We start from the raw sequence: 16,311 nt of genomic DNA, 5'->3' as shown, positions 1-16,311 counted from the left end.
GGTCTCCTACGCAATGTAAGAATGCCTGTCTCTTTATCTGGTCTGAAGATAAGCGAGACATGTGGAACCTTCCCCTTGGAGGGAATTCCTTGAACTCTAGAAGATACCCCTGAGAGACTATTTCTAGTGCCCAGGGATCCGGAACATCTCTTGCCCAAGCCTGAGCAAAGAGAGACAGTCTGCCCCCTACTAGATCCGGTCCCGGATCGGGGGCTACCCCTTCATGCTGTCTTGGTAGCAGCAGCAGGCTTCTTGGCCTGTTTACCCTTGTTCCAGCCTTGCATTGGTTTCCATGCTGGTTTAGGCTGGGAAGCGTTACCCTCTTGTCTAGAGGCTGCAGAGTTAGGAGACGGTCCGTTCCTGAAATTGCGAAAGGAACGAAAATTAGATTTGTTCTTAGCCTTGAAAGGCCTATCCTGTGGGAGGGCATGGCCCTTTCCCCCAGTGATGTCTGAAATAATCTCCTTCAATTCTGGCCCGAAAAGGGTCTTACCTTTGAAAGGAATATTAAGCAGTTTTGTCTTGGACGACACATCCGCCGACCAAGATTTTAGCCAAAGCGCTCTGCGCGCCACTATTGCAAAACCTGAATTTTTCGCCGCTAATTTAGCCAATTGAAAAGCGGCATCTAAAATAAAGGAATTAGCCAACTTTAGTGCGTGAATTCTGTCCATGACTTCCTCATATGGAGTCTCCTTATGGAGCGAATTTTCTAGTTCCTCGAACCAAAAAGACGCCGCCGTGGTGACAGGAATAATGCACGAAATTGGTTGAAGAAGGAAACCTTGCTGAACAAATATCTTTTTAAGCAACCCTTCCAATTTTTTATCCATAGGATCTTTGAAAGCACAACTGTCCTCAATGGGAATAGTCGTGCGCTTGGCCAACGTAGAAACTGCCCCCTCAACCTTAGGGACTGTTTGCCATGCGTCCCTTCTGGGGTCGACAATGGGGAACATTTTCTTAAATATAGGAGGTGGGACAAAAGGTATACCTGGCTTCTCCCACTCCTTGGTCACTATGTCCGCCACCCTCTTGGGTATCGGAAAGGCATCAGCGTGCACAAGGACCTCTAGGAGTTTGTCCATTTTGCACAATTTCTCTGGAATCACCAAAGAGTCACAATCATCAAGAGTAGTTAGCACCTCCTTAAGCAGGGCGCGGAGATGTTCTAACTTAAATTTAAATGCCACGATATCAGGTTCTGCCTGCTGAGAAACTTTTCCTGAATCAGAAATTTCTCCCTCAGACAGACCCTCCCTCACTGCCAATTCAGACTGGTGTGAGGGTATAACAGATAAATTATCGTCAGTGCCCACTTGCTCATCCTCTGTATTTAAAACTGAGCAATCACGCTTTCTGGGAAATGCTGGCAGTTTGGATAAAAGATTTGCTATAGAATTATCCATTACTGCAGTTAATTGCTGCATAGTAACAAGCATTGGCGCGCTAGATGTACTAGGTGTCGCCTGCGCGGGCAAAACTGGTGTTGACACAGAAGGAGAGGATGATGAACTATCCCCACTACCTTCATTTGAAGAATCATCTTGGGCAACCTTATTAAATGTGACAGTGCTATCCTTACTTTGTTTGGACGCCATGGCACAATTTGAACATACATTTAAAGGGGGAACCACCTTGGCCTCCATACACACAGAACATATGCTATCTGAAGGTATAGACATGTTAGACAGACTTTAGCAGGTTATAAATGCAATAAAACCGTTTTTAAACAAAACCGTTACTGTCTCTTTAAATAATAAAAAGAGTACACTTTATTTCTGAATGTTTGAAAAACTATGAAGGAAATATCCGATCTTTACAAAATTTGCACCCTAGTGTCTTAATGCTTTGAAAGTATTGCACACCAAATTTCAAGTCTTTAACCCCTTAAATGAGCAAACCGGAGCTAATTGTTCAATTTACCAATTTAAACCCACTAGCCTTTGCTGCAGCTTTTACCTTCCTTGGGGGTTATTCACCACAGAAATAAGCCTTCTTGAAATCGTTTTTATGGCCACAGGACCCTCTCACATGAAGCTGCATGCACTGCTTCCAAAAGTAACTGCGCAACTGAGGCGCGAAAATGAGGCCTCCTCCCTCTGCATACCAGAGGGGCCTTCCTGACTAGATTAGGTGTCTAAACAACTGCCAGGCGTAATAAAAAACGTTCCCAAAAGTGTTTCAAAGTCACAAAACACTCCAAAAGTCATATAAATATTATATAAATCAATCGATTTAGCCCACAATAGTGTCAACCAGTATAGAGCCCATTTATAAGCCTTCATTCTGTTATGAGTCTAAGAAAATGGCTTACCGATCCCATAAGGGAAAATGACAGTCTTCTAGCATTACTATGTCTTGTTAGAAAAGGGACTAGTCATACCTGGAGCAGAAAAGTCTGCAAACTGTTCCCCCCAACTGAAGTTCTCTGGTTTCAACAGTCCTGCGTGGGAACAGCAATGGATTTTAGTTACTGTTGCTAAAATCATACTCCTCTTTTAACAGAACTCTTCATCACTTTCTGTTGTAGAGTAAATAGTACAAACAGGCACTATTTTAAAATAACAAACTCTTGATAGAAGAAATAAAACTACAACTAACACCACATACTCTTTACCATCCCCGTGGAGATGCTACTTGTTCAGAGCAGACAAAGAGAATGACTGGGGGGCGGAGCCAGAGGGGGGACTATATGGACAGCTTTTGCTGTGTGCTCCCTTTGCCATTTCCTGTAGGGGAAGAGAATATTCCCACAAGTAAGGATGAAGCCGTGGACCGGACACACCAATGTAGGAGAAAAAGTCTAACATTACATAAAATAATAAACCAAATTATCAAAAAAATGAAACCTAATCCCTATGAAAATAAAAAGCCCCCCCAAAATAAAAACACCCCCTAATCTAATGATAAACTACCAATAGCCCTTAAAAGGGCCTTTTGTAGGGCATAACCCTAACTTAAACAGCTCTTTTCCTTAAAAAAATTTTCTGATGAAGCGCATGTGCCCAAGCACGAAACGTGTCAGATAGTAGGTGCTTCCATGACCTACTGTTTATTGCTTGAATAAACCATCTTTTGCACTGGTACCTTGGTTCTGGTTTTCGTCTTCTTTTCCTTTTTTGTTTGTCCTTCCTTAAAAAAATACTAAGCCCCCCTCTAACAGTAAAATCAGCCAATAGGATTTCAGTAACTCTCATCCTATTGACTGATTTGAATTTGAAGAATCAAATCAGCCAATAGGAATGCAAGGGACGCTATTTTTAAACGCGTACCTTGAATTCACTATTCAGTGTACGGCGGCGATCCTACGAAAAGGATCCTCCATGCTCTGCGGGTCGCCGGTCCTGCACCGTGCACATCTCCACTCCGGCTTGGTCCTGGATGAAAAAGGAAGAGGCCCCCGCTTGGAAGATGTCGGCCGCTTGGAAGAAGACTTCACCGCCTGGAACAGGACCTTCTCTGGTGAACTTAAGGACTAGTGAGTACCTATTTGGGGGGTTAGACTTAGGCTTTTTTTTATTTTTATTTTTTTAGATTAGGGATTTCTGGGCACTCTTAAAAGAGCTGAATGCCCTTTTAAGGGCAATGCCTATACAAATGCCCCTTTAGGGGCAAAGGGTAGTTTAGGATTTTTTAGTGTTAGGTTTTTTCATTTTGGGGGGTTTGGTGGGTTTTACTGTTAGAGGGGGGACTTAGTATTTTTTTAAGGAAAAGAGCTGTTTAACTTAGGGCAATGCCCTACAAAAGGCCCTTTTAAAGGCTATTAGTAGTTTAGCATTAGATTGGGGGGGGTTATTTTGGGGGGCTTTTTTATTTTCATAGGGATTAGGTTACATTTTTTAATTTTTGATAATTTGGTTTATTATTTTATTTAATGTTAGACTTTTTTATTTTTTGTAATCTTAGATTAATTTAAACTTAGTTTTTTTATTTTTAAGTAATATTAGCTTTTATATTTTAATTGTAACTTAGTATTTTTTTATTTAGGTAATTGGGGTTAATTTAGGGGGAGTTAGGTTAGGGGGCTTAGTAATTTAGTTATTTGCGTTGTGGGGGTTTGGCGGATTAGGCGTTAATAGATTTATTAGGATTATTGCATTGTGTGGGTTTGGCGGAATAGGGGTTAATAGATTTATTAGGTTTGTTGCGATATGGGTTAATGGCGGATTAGGGGTTCATATACTTTATTAGGTTTATTGCTATGTGGGTTAATGGCGGATTAGAGGTTAATATACTTTATTAGGTTTATTGTGATGTGGGTTAATGGCGGAATAGGGGTTAATAGGGGGTTAATATACTTTATTAGTTATTGAGGTGGGGGATTGCGGTTGACAGGTAGATAGATATTGCGGGTGCGTTAGTTATTTTCAGGAGGCAGATAGATATTGCGCATGTGTTAATATTTTCAGCCAGTTACAGGAGTTACGGTGCTCACATACTCAGCGCAAGGCTTGCTGCGCCTGTTAAAATGGAGTAACATTTCTTTGCAACGCGGTTCTATGTTATCTAATGGGAATAAAATTGCTGTTGACGAGTGAAATATATGTGCCGCATTTATCTCTGTCTCTCTCCATTTATTTATGTTAAGCCAAGCAAGGAAGAGAGGTAGAGATTGAGAGAAATGGAGGAGAAAAAGATGAGTCAGACAAAAGGAAAAAGTGAGTAAATATGGAAGGATGGATCATCATCTGGTGAAGAAAGGGATGTTCTTTTTCCTCACATTTATTATGACAGCATATTAAGCAGGTATTAGATTTATACCAAACTGCAGTCTTTACGAAAAGCTGTGAAGTACTTTTACATTCATGGGAATTTCAATAAATGTGAAAACCACGTTATGTAGTTTTCCACTGGATTAAACTGAATTAACTACACCGGTACTTTTCATTTAAATAATTCATCATCACAATTGCAATCCATCCATAATTTAACAGATTTTTTTTTTTTAATAGTGTTCAAATTACACTATGAAGAGCATACAGAATTTAAATACAGATATTAGAATGTTCATTTATCACCGCAATGAACTATACGATTAAAAACATTTTTATGCAATTGTTAATGCATTGATATTAATTGTTTATTGAAAAATCCTACATTCAAAATAATTAAACAGTCATCACTATTAAAAAAAACTATCATATTTTTTTCTTTTGCTTAAATCATGTATCTGTTGTTTCCACAAAGCCCCCTAAACCGCTTGTTTTTTTTAGTATTTAACTAGTTTTTTCTAGGATATCATATACACAACTAATTTAATTGGTGGCATTTTAATCAATTGGGTTAATTTAGAAGTCTAAATAAAATGTTTTTAAACTGTATATCAGATGTATTGGATTGGGGGCCAAGGTGTAACATCCTTTGTGCTGTTAAGGGTTAATTTCTATCTGCCTCTTTTTCATTCTGCCTTCCTTTATAAGGCACACCCATACCTTCTATCATTGCTTGGTATTACATGTTCACTCCTGCTGATACAAGCCATTCAGCACTAGGTGTCATTTTGGACACTACCTGATTGTTGTTTTCCTCGCTGAAACTTACTCAGCAAACTCCCTTCTGCTCAACATTTCAGCTTGGACTTGCTGGAACAAATTTACCTAACTTTCGCCTCCAGCGATCTTTCATCTTCCAGGTTCACCGGACCGCAACTCAGCATCAGCTGTCAGGCGGGTGACGTCACCGACGGCCGCTCCGCTTCACTTCCGCAAACGCCACGCTACAGACTTCCTTGCAGGCTTCCTACCGCTGCTGGAAATAACTCTGCAGAACGATTACCGCATCCATTCCAAACACTCAGCTAACCACATATATCCTTAGCCACGCTTGGTAAGCGATCTCTGAACTATTTATTTCATATGTACCATAAGTTTGAATACATATATATATTATATGCTACATGCTGTTACAACTCTGAGTGTTTAACTTCTCTCATAATTCTACTATGTGTTCTTATGTTAACTTATGAACCACAGTATCATGCAGACATTGCTACTGTGCTAACAAACAACTATATTAATTAATCCCATTTAATATCCAGATAGGTATAAGTTTCTGCCTATCATAATAACATCTGGGATTACATATCTATCTACTACAAATTGTGAACTTTAGTGGAATACATTTGATCATTGCAATAACTAGACATTTGTATGTCTGAATTGTTACAGAAATACCAAGCCTAAAAAATAAGGGTGTGATGAATCCTGTGGAGCTCTCTAATTATGTGGTTACTCTAGGCCAAAAGGTGGATCAGTTGAATCAGGGCCTTAGAGACCTACAGGTAGAAAACCAGACCCTAAAAAATATAATTAAAGAAGGGCTTACTCCAGCATATCAACACTCTGACTCCCCTTCCAGAACCTCCTGTTAGTCCACCAGATAAATGTAGTGGAGATAGGAAACAATTCAGACGTTTTATTAATGCTTGCACACTATTTTTTACTTTAAAACCAAAGACCTTTTATACTGATAAAATCAAGGTTCTAACAATGATATCTTATTTAAGAGGGGAACCTCGAGTATGGGCAGATTCACTTTATGAACAAAACAGTCCAATAATAAACTCCTTGGACAACTTCCTTAGCTCCCTATACTCCTTATACGAAGACCCACACAGACAAAGCACTGCAGAACACAAAACTCAGAAATTTGAAACAAAATAAAAGGGCAGTAGAGGATTACATTTCTGAGTTTAAGATCTGGCAATTGGACTCAGGTTGGAACCAAGTTTCCCTAAAGAGCCAATTTAGGTTGGGTTTGTCAGAACCCATTAAAGATGAATTTGCTAGACTAGACTTACCAGACGATTTAGAAGCTCTAATGCAGCTGAGTATTAAGATAGACCACAGAATTAGAGAGAGAAAACAGGAAAAGATTTCCCATGACACCAATATCGGATATCACGACTCGAGAGCGCCACCACAGCTTACAAAGGGTACAGAGGAACCTATGGATATAGGGGCCATTAAAGGACCTTTGACCCCCGAAGAGAAAATCAGACGTAGAGTTAACCACTTTTGTCTGTATTGTGCCTCAAAGGAACATGATGTCTCCATTTGCCCAGTACTTAAAAGAACTAAAAAGGGTAAGAAAACAGACACTGAGTTTACCTTGAAACTTACCAACACTCAGGTAACAAACTGTCTTATTCCCATCTCTTTACAGTGGGACCACCACCGCCTCTGCTCTGAAGCCGTAATTGATTCTGGGGCATACTCCTGTTATATAGATTCTGCACTTGTTATGTTAAATAAAATACCACTCGTTAAAAAACAAAAACCTGTACTGGTGCGTCTTATTGACGGAAAACAATTAGAGTCAGGGCCTATTACACACCAAACAGTTCCTCTACTGGTCACATTACAAAACAACCACCACGAACATATCACTTTTGATGTGTTATCATCACCCATTTTCTCACTGGTACTAGGGCTACAATGGCTAAGGTTACATCAACCTACAATACTATGGGTTTCTAATACAATACAATTCACCTCTACCTATTGTAAATCCACTTGTTTACCACATGTACCTCTACTAGCTATCACAGAAGCTAAGATACCTACACAGTACATAGATTTTGAACAAGTATTTTGCAAAAAAGAGGCTGAAACACTTCCACCACACCGGCCATATGATTGCCCTATTGACCTACTCCCTGGCTCCGACATACCATATGGGCACATATTTCCATTATCTGAATCTGAGTTGTCACATTTAAAAACTTACATCAATGAAAACTTGCGAAAAGGTTTTATAAGACCTTCAACCTCTCCGGCAGGTGCAGGTATCTTTTTTGTTAGAAACAAAGACCATTCCCTGCGCCCAATTGTGGACTATAGGGAATTAAATAAAAGAACTGTAAAAAATCGCTATCCACTAATTCCAGAGCTAATTGAAAGGTTGAGGGGTGCAACCATATTTACCAAACTTGATCTAAGGGGAGCATACAATCTGATAAGAATTAGACCTGGTGATGAGTGGCTCACTGCCTTCAGAACCCGTTACGGATTGTATGAATACACCGTTATGCCCTTTGGGCTTTGTAACGCCCCAGCCACCTTTCAAAGGTACATAAATGATATATTCAGAGATTTACTCGACACATCTATGGTCATTTATTTAGATGATATTTTGATCTACTCATCTAACATTGAAGAACATATTAAACAAGTCAGAGCTGTACTCTCCAGGCTACAGGCACACCACTTGTATGTGAAATTAGAGAAATGTATCTTCCATTCGCAGGATATCACATTCTTAGGTTACCATATTACACCACATGGTATATCCATGGAAACCGACAAAGTTTCTACTATACAAAATTGGCCTATCCCAAAAACAAAAAAAGATGTACAGAGGTTTCTTGGTTTTTCCAATTTTTACCGGAAATTCATAAGAAATTTCGCAAGCATTACAAAACCACTAACCGAATTAACAAAGACCAAAACACCTTTCTCATGGACACATACGACTAACGAAGTGTTTCAATACTTGAAAACATGTTTCACTACGGCACCTATACTATCATTTCCCAAACCTAATCTTCAATATATTTTAGAGGTTGACGCATCTCATTATGCGATAGGAGCCATTCTTTCACAACGCCCCTCACCTCAAGAACCCATACACCCAATAGCATATTACTCTAGAGTCTTAACAGCTTCAGAACTCAATTACCATATAGGTGAGAAGGAGCTGCTCGCTATGAAATCAGCTTTAGAACATTGGAGGCATCTCCTAGAGGGCACCGACATACCTATACAAATATACACAGACCATAGGAACCTCCAATATCTCAAGACTCACAGAACTTTAACTTCTAGACAAGTGAGGTGGAGTCTTTTCTTTTCAAGGTTTTTGTATAACATAACCTATAGACCCGCATCAAAGAATACTAAAGCTGACATTCTCTCAAGACTACCAGAAAAGCCAATAGTACAAACACCTTATGGAACCATTATTCCTGAACGGTGTTTCCAGGAAACTCTTGGGATAGCTTTTAACGAGGGATCTTATTTCCAAGACAAACAACAAAGTGATGCTACACTGCCAAAACACCTGTTAACAAAAAACTTTGATGGATTATATTATAGAGGTGATAAGCTGTACGTTCCACCGTCTCTAAGAATGATTATTCTCAAAAACATGCATGATACTCATCTAACTGGTCACCCAGGGATACAAAGGACCTTGGAATTAACAAAAATATCCTATTGGTGGCCGCAAATGTTCACTGATATAACAAATACATTCATTCATGTGAGATTTGTACTACCTGTAAGACTGAAAAGCACAAATCAGTGGGATATTTACTTTCACTACCCATACCCGACAAACCATGGACTCATATAGCTGCTGATTTTATAGTTGAGCTACCAAAATCAAGTAATAATAATACAATCATGGTGGTCGTTGACCTATTTTCAAAAATGGCTCACTTCATTCCCTTCCACAAACTTCCAACATCTTTGGAATCTGCTACTCTATTAATTGAAAATGTGATTAAATTGCATGGTTTACCTCTATCTATAACCACGGATAGAGGTACTCAATTTACCTCTTGAATGTGGAAAGAACTCTGTAATTCTCTATCTATTGAACAACACTTGAGTACCGCCTACCATACTCAGACGAATGGTCAGACAGAGAGGACTAATCAGTGGCAGGAAGAATATCTCAGATGTTTTGTCACACAAAACAAAGATAATTGGTCATCGCTACTACCTCTAGCAGAATTCGCTCACAATAACGCGTATCATTCCACAATCAAAACCACTCCGTTCTTAGCGAATTATGGGTTCCATCCAATTTTCCATGTTAACCCACAACATGACAGTCACTGCCCGGTTGTTAATGACACCACTAACAGCATTGCTGAAACCTTCTCCATTCTTGCTGATAACATTAAAACTGCCCAGGACAGACAGAAGGTATACTACGACCTCAGAAGGAGACCGGCACCTACCTACATGATAGGAGACCTTGTATGGTTATCGACAAAAAATCTCTGACTCAGTACACCGTCTAGGAAACTGAATAGATTTTACATTGGACCAAAAAAATTGTAAACTCTAATGCAGTAACCTTGGATCTCCCTGATAGATATAGGATACATCCCACGTTTCATGTTAACTTGCTCAAACTGTACAAGGAACTCAGAAATGCATCATCAAGACCTAACACCCAGGTACCTATCGCACCCGACTGTGAATTTGAAGTGGAAAAGATACTAGACTCAAGGAAAGTTTCCGTCCGCTTACAGTACTTGATCCATTGGAAGGGTTACCCATCCGATGATGATTCTTGGGAGCCATCTGTTAATTTATCAGCTCCACGGTTGGTCTCTCTGTTTCATCGTCGGAATCTGGACCGGCCTCATCCTTGAACCTCGGAGTGGTTCATTTTGGAGGGGCCCTCTGTAACATCCTTTGTGCTGTTAAGGGTTAATTTCTATATGCCTCTTTTTCATTCTGCCTTCCTTTATAAGGCACACCCATACCTTCTATCATTGCTTGGTATTACATGTTCACTCCTGCTGATACAAGCCATTCAGCACTAGGTGTCATTTTGGACACTACCTGATTGTTGTTTTCCTCGCTGAAACTTACTCAGCAAACTCCCTTCTGCTCAACATTTCAGCTTGGACTTGCTGGAACAAATTTACCTAACTTTCGCCTCCAGCGATCTTTCATCTTCCAGGTTCACCGGACCGCAACTCAGCATCAGCTGTCAGGCGGGTGACATCACCGACGGCCGCTCCGCTTCACTTCCGCAAACGCCACGCTACAGACTTCCTTGCAGGCTTCCTACCGCTGCTGGAAATAACTCTGCAGAACGATTACCGCATCCATTCCAAACACTCAGCTAACCACATATATCCTTAGCCACGCTTGGTAAGCGATCTCTGAACTATTTATTTCATATGTACCATAAGTTTGAATACATATATATATTATATGCTACATGCTGTTACAACTCTGAGTGTTTAACTTCTCTCATAAATCTACTATGTGTTCTTATGTTAACTTATGAACCACAGTATCATGCAGACATTGCTACTGTGCTAACAAACAACTATATTAATTAATCCCATTTAATATCCAGATAGGTATAAGTTTCTGCCTATCATAATAACATCTGGGATTACATATCTATCTACTACAAATTGTGAACTTTAGTGGAATACATTTGATCATTGCAATAACTAGACATTTGTATGTCTGAATTGTTACACAAGGAGAGAAGAATATAAACTTCTGAAGCATGGAACAGAACAAATGGGATAAGTGTATAACCAAAACTATCAGCTACAGTTTAAATGGCTACCATAGCAAACTGCCCCTCATCCTCTTAAAAATGCCAAACAAGACTAAGGTCTCCAGCACATAAATAGGATCCATTGGGGGAGGAGAGAACTAGTTGATGTGGGGCAATATAGCAAGTTAAAGGGTTCAATAGGGAGCATGAGAAGGGTGAAACAATATTAGAAAACCTGCTTAAAAATGGGGATTAAAAAAACAACAGGGGTCTAGCAGAGAAGAAGACCAAAAAAGGGAGTGTGTTAAACAACAATTATATAATAATAGACCAAGCATCCTCTGAAAACTCTGGACAAAAAAAAGTGGAGTCAGAGAGCTAAACATGGTATATGGATTCATCTGTTTTAGATCTGTGGCCAAAATCTGATTCATATGGCTCAATGAGAAGATCTTCTATAGCTGAAAACAAAGTAAGACTGTATGGATGTCATGTTTAGATTCCTTTTTTTCATCAAAGCTTAAAGGGACATTAAACCCCAAATTTTTCTTTCATGATTCAGATAGAGAATACACTTTTTAAAAAGTTTCCAATTTACTTATATTATCAAATTTACTTCATTCTCATGTTATTCATTGTTGAAGAGATACCTAGGTAGGTTGCGTGCACATGCCTGAAACACCACATGACAGGAAGTAGTGCTGCCATCTAGCGCTCCTGCTAATGTGTAACATTGTTGCAAAACTGCTGCCATATAGTGCCGCAGACATGTGCACACTCTTGAGCTTACATTTTTGATTTTCAACAATGGATGACAAGAAAACGAAGAAAATAGGATAATAAGAGTAAATTAGAAAGTTGTTTAAAATGTTATGTTTTATCTAAATCATGAAGAAAAAAATGGGTTTTATGTCCCTTTAAAGTGTTACAATATCATATACAGAAGACAGTACATTTTTTCTTTGCTATTACCTGAACAGCATTTTACCTATACAGAATTAGAATTAGTGGCCAAGCCTTAATCATTATCCTCATATGACTGAAGTGCCTTATACTAAATTGGATGGCTGATTACAACTCACTGATGCTGCATGCATATTATGGGTTAAAGATAATATATGCAAGGCTCAAGCCTAAAACCTATATAATTTAACCAGGAGTGTTTGCTGTCACTTAGACTTTTTGTTTGAGTAATAACTGTTGGAGACCTATTACAAGAGTCATATAAGGTTTAAAGGAGAAATAGTTTATTGCAGGGGCCGACAAATCTGTTTAAAATGAATCCCTGGTTTAATGAATATTATTTTATTACCTGTAAGCAGCTGTGTATTTGGTTGTGCGTATAGCTATACCCAAACTTTCATGTCTATAGAATAGTCAAGCTTCATGCGCTGTCATGATAAGAGAAAAATATAAATGAGGAAATCATATAAGCTTTTCAGCTTCAAGGAGAGCGCTTTTCTTTCACTTCCAAATATGTGTTTAAGATCCTGTTTTCAAGAGTTTGCAGCAAACGGATGTAAGCAGTTTTTTTCACCCCATAATCTCAATGTCCCAATAGCAGAACCAAATACAAAAATGTGAGCAATGATACTTTTAAAAGCCTGAGCAACGAGACTTCAAATGTTCTCATTGAAAACAGCCATGCCATTTGAAAAATGTCTGTTGTGGATATTTTAGCTCACTTTCAAAGTCTCCCAGTCTTTATAAATGCTCTAACATTTGCTGTCTGCTAAAATGTTCCCCATGAACGTTAATAATTCCCCTGCATTTATAATGAACTTCCGGATATATTTTATATTGTTTTTGTAAATTGCAAAGCATTATAGTTACTAGTTTTTTGAATAGTGAATAGTGGTTTCTCATTATGACCATTTAGTATTTATGACCTCAAGTCCCTAGTGAATTCACATAAGGGGTGAAACGCACATCTGCCTTTGAGAAGCAGGAGTCCAGCCGACGTCACTCTGGACCAGCACAGGTTTTGTGTAACCGCATTGAGGCGTGAGATGACTTAGCTGGAGCAGTGAAAGGGTGGACCGGCGGAGGTATTTGATGCCTGTCAAGAGATCACGATTCAAATATGCCCTCTGCCAGTGCTGTGGTTGCTGCTCAGAGCCGACTTTGGCTGTGGTAGTCTGGGCAATTAAGGTAACTTATGCTCCTGTTTTTTTAAAGGGAATAGTAGCGGTTGCTATGCTGACTCTGGGTAACTTGTGGTCCTGTTTTTTTAGAGGGAATAGTAGCGGTTGCTATGCTGACTCTGGGTAACTTGTGGTCCTGTTTTTTTAGAGGGAATAGTAGTGGTTGCTATGCTGACTCTGGGTAACGTGTGCTCCTGTTTTTTTAGAGGGAATAGTAGCGGTTGCTATGCTGACTCTGGGTAACTTGTGGTCCTGTTTTTTTTAGAGGGAATAGTAGTGGTTGCTATGCTGACTCTGGGTAACTTGTGGTCCTGTTTTTTTTAGAGGGAATAGTAGTGGTTGCTATGCTGACTCTGGGTAACGTGTGCTCCTGTTTTTTTAGAGGGAATAGTAGCGGTTGCTATGCTGACTCTGGGTAACTTGTGCTCCTGTTTTTTTAGAGGGAATAGTAGCGGTTGCTATGCTGACTCTGGGTAACTTGTGCTCCTGTTTTTTTAGAGGGAATAGTAGCGGTTGCTATGCTGACTCTGGGTAACGTGTGCTCCTGTTTTTTTAGAGGGAATAGTAGCGGTTGCTATGCTGACTCTGGGTAACTTGTGCTCCTGTTTTTTTAGAGGGAATAGTAGCGGTTGCTATGCTGACTCTGGGTAACGTGTGCTCCTGTTTTTTTAGAGGGAATAGTAGCGGTTGCTATGCTGACTCTGGGTAACTTGTGCTCCTGTTTTTTTAGAGGGAATAGTAGTGGTTGCTATGCTGACTCTGGGTAACGTGTGCTCCTGTTTTTTTAGAGGGAATAGTAGCGGTTGCTATGCTGACTCTGGGTAACTTGTGGTCCTGTTTTTTTAGAGGGAATAATAGTGGTTGCTATGCTGACTCTGGGTAACGTGTGCTCCTGTTTTTTTAGAGGGAATAGTAGCGGTTGCTATGCTGACTCTGGGTAACGTGTGCTCCTGTTTTTTTAGAGGGAATAGTAGCGGTTGCTATGCTGACTCTGGGTAACTTGTGGTCCTGTTTTTTTAGAGGGAATAGTAGTGGTTGCTATGCTGACTCTGGGTAACGTGTGCTCCTGTTTTTTTAGAGGGAATAGTAGCGGTTGCTATGCTGACTCTGGGTAACTTGTGGTCCTGTTTTTTTAGAGGGAATAGTAGCGGTTGCTATGCTGACTCTGGGTAACTTGTGGTCCTGTTTTTTTAGAGGGAATAATAGCGGTTGCTATGCTGACTCTGGGTAACTTGTGGTCCTGTTTTTTTAGAGGGAATAATAGCGGTTGCTATGCTGACTCTGGGTAACTTGTGCTCCTGTTTTTTTAGAGGGAATAATAGCGGTTGCTATGCTGACTCTGTCTATACATCAGCGTAGGGTTCCCCTCTCTGAGCAGATCTTGCTGTGGTGCAATTGGTATTCTATACCCCTGCTATTCAGATTTATCATTTGTACCTTGATGGTTATATGTTGTAGTGGGACCTTCTGGGATTTCTCAGCTATTTTCTCTATTTAGGTTAAAGGTTATATGTATTTTTACTAACTGTGTGCCGTATGCATTTCAAAAGGTATTCTTGTCCCCTGTGATGTTTTTGTGACTAATTTCATGTGTAGATTGTGACATTAACAAATTTGCATTGAGAAGAGTGCTGTATTCCCTGTCTAGCCATTTCATTAGGGATCTGCACCAATATTTAAATCTGTTATATTCCTGAGAGTTTCTTTATTAATTGTATACATAAGTCCTGCATCTCTGTGTATTTGGTCAAGAATTAAATAACTGTATTATCTAACAGTTTTATTTTAAATTATCTAGTTCTATTTTATCCCCCCCTCTATTCCCTGATGCTCCTGTCTATGTTTTATCAATTGATTCAACACCTCTTACTCTAATGCAGTCAGTATCTCCCCCATGTTTTTTTTTATATTGACCCCTTAAAGGGACACTAAAGTCAAAATTTAACATTCATGATTCAGATAGAGCAGCCATTTTAAGAGACTTTCCAATTTATTTCCATTATGAAATTGTCCAGTCTTTTTATATGCACACTTTCCAAGGCTGATGTCTGTCACATGATGAGAAAAAAAATATATATACACATTTTAAAATTCAGAGTAACTGCTACTGCATTTTATTATGTGCATGTTGATTACGCCATTACACTGTATTATTAATAGCTCTCTCTTCTGCCTCTTCTCACCCACTACACACTGTGTATAATGTCACCTCTCACTCACTTTGTATTGCAATGACTTTTTCCAGGGTTGCGACTGCATTTTCACTGGGTCTTTGTTGAAGAACACTGTTATCTATGGGTGCAGGCTGTGGAGACAAAGATAAGGGGTGGTCAGAAAGTGATAAGGGAAGCATGCAATGTCTCTACATTTCACATTTACCGTCTAGTGAAATTAAAAATTTTGCTTTTACCTCCATCCCAAGAAGTGCAGACACGCACGCTTCTGAGGCATCACAAATAGCAGTCAGATCATGACCACCTTCCAATGCCAACACCACCCGTCCTCCAGCTAAAGTCATTAATTGCTTAGTGAGGTGTCCAAAACCTAAGAGATAGTGGGAAAATAAAATAGATTAGGGAGACAGAAAGATGGGGAGGAAAGTGACTAGGATTTAGATATCAAGTGATATGGTGAGGAGAATATAGAGTTATGAGACAACAAAAAAGAAGGAGAAAGGAAAATATATTCGCAGAATTCAAGATTAAAAATGGGAATTGAGTGTAAGAGAAGATGAAGAGGAACAAAGAAAAGGAGAGTATAATATGTTGTCCCTGGTTCTTTTTGTTTGCCCCTGGTTCTTGTTCCACAGAAATATTTATCTGTGACCTTGCTATATACCCTTAGCTGTGAACTAATGTCTACAAAGAACCCAAACCCCTTGGTATCGTTCTTCTTTAACTATATG

At 39.4% G+C, this 16,311-nt stretch overlaps 1 protein-coding gene across 4 annotated transcripts in view; it reads right to left on the bottom strand.

Annotated features, from left to right (window-relative positions):
* The window catches only part of HDAC5 (histone deacetylase 5), a 421,662-nt gene that overhangs the window by 7,978 nt on the left and 397,373 nt on the right, over nt 1-16,311 (bottom strand). For all 4 annotated transcript variants that reach the window (XM_053700081.1, XM_053700076.1, XM_053700085.1 and 1 more), the window contains 2 exons: nt 15,817-15,950; nt 15,627-15,711 (listed from right to left, as the gene is read on the bottom strand). In XM_053700081.1, the coding sequence (XP_053556056.1) occupies nt 15,627-15,711; nt 15,817-15,950 (219 nt within the window). The remainder of the gene's footprint in view (nt 1-15,626; nt 15,712-15,816; nt 15,951-16,311) is intronic.

This window comes from Bombina bombina, chromosome 1 (assembly GCF_027579735.1).
Source record: "Bombina bombina isolate aBomBom1 chromosome 1, aBomBom1.pri, whole genome shotgun sequence".
Classification (NCBI taxonomy): Eukaryota; Metazoa; Chordata; class Amphibia; order Anura; family Bombinatoridae; genus Bombina; species Bombina bombina.
Note: the sequence above shows the minus strand (reverse complement) of the source record. Positions and strands in the feature narration are given on the sequence as shown.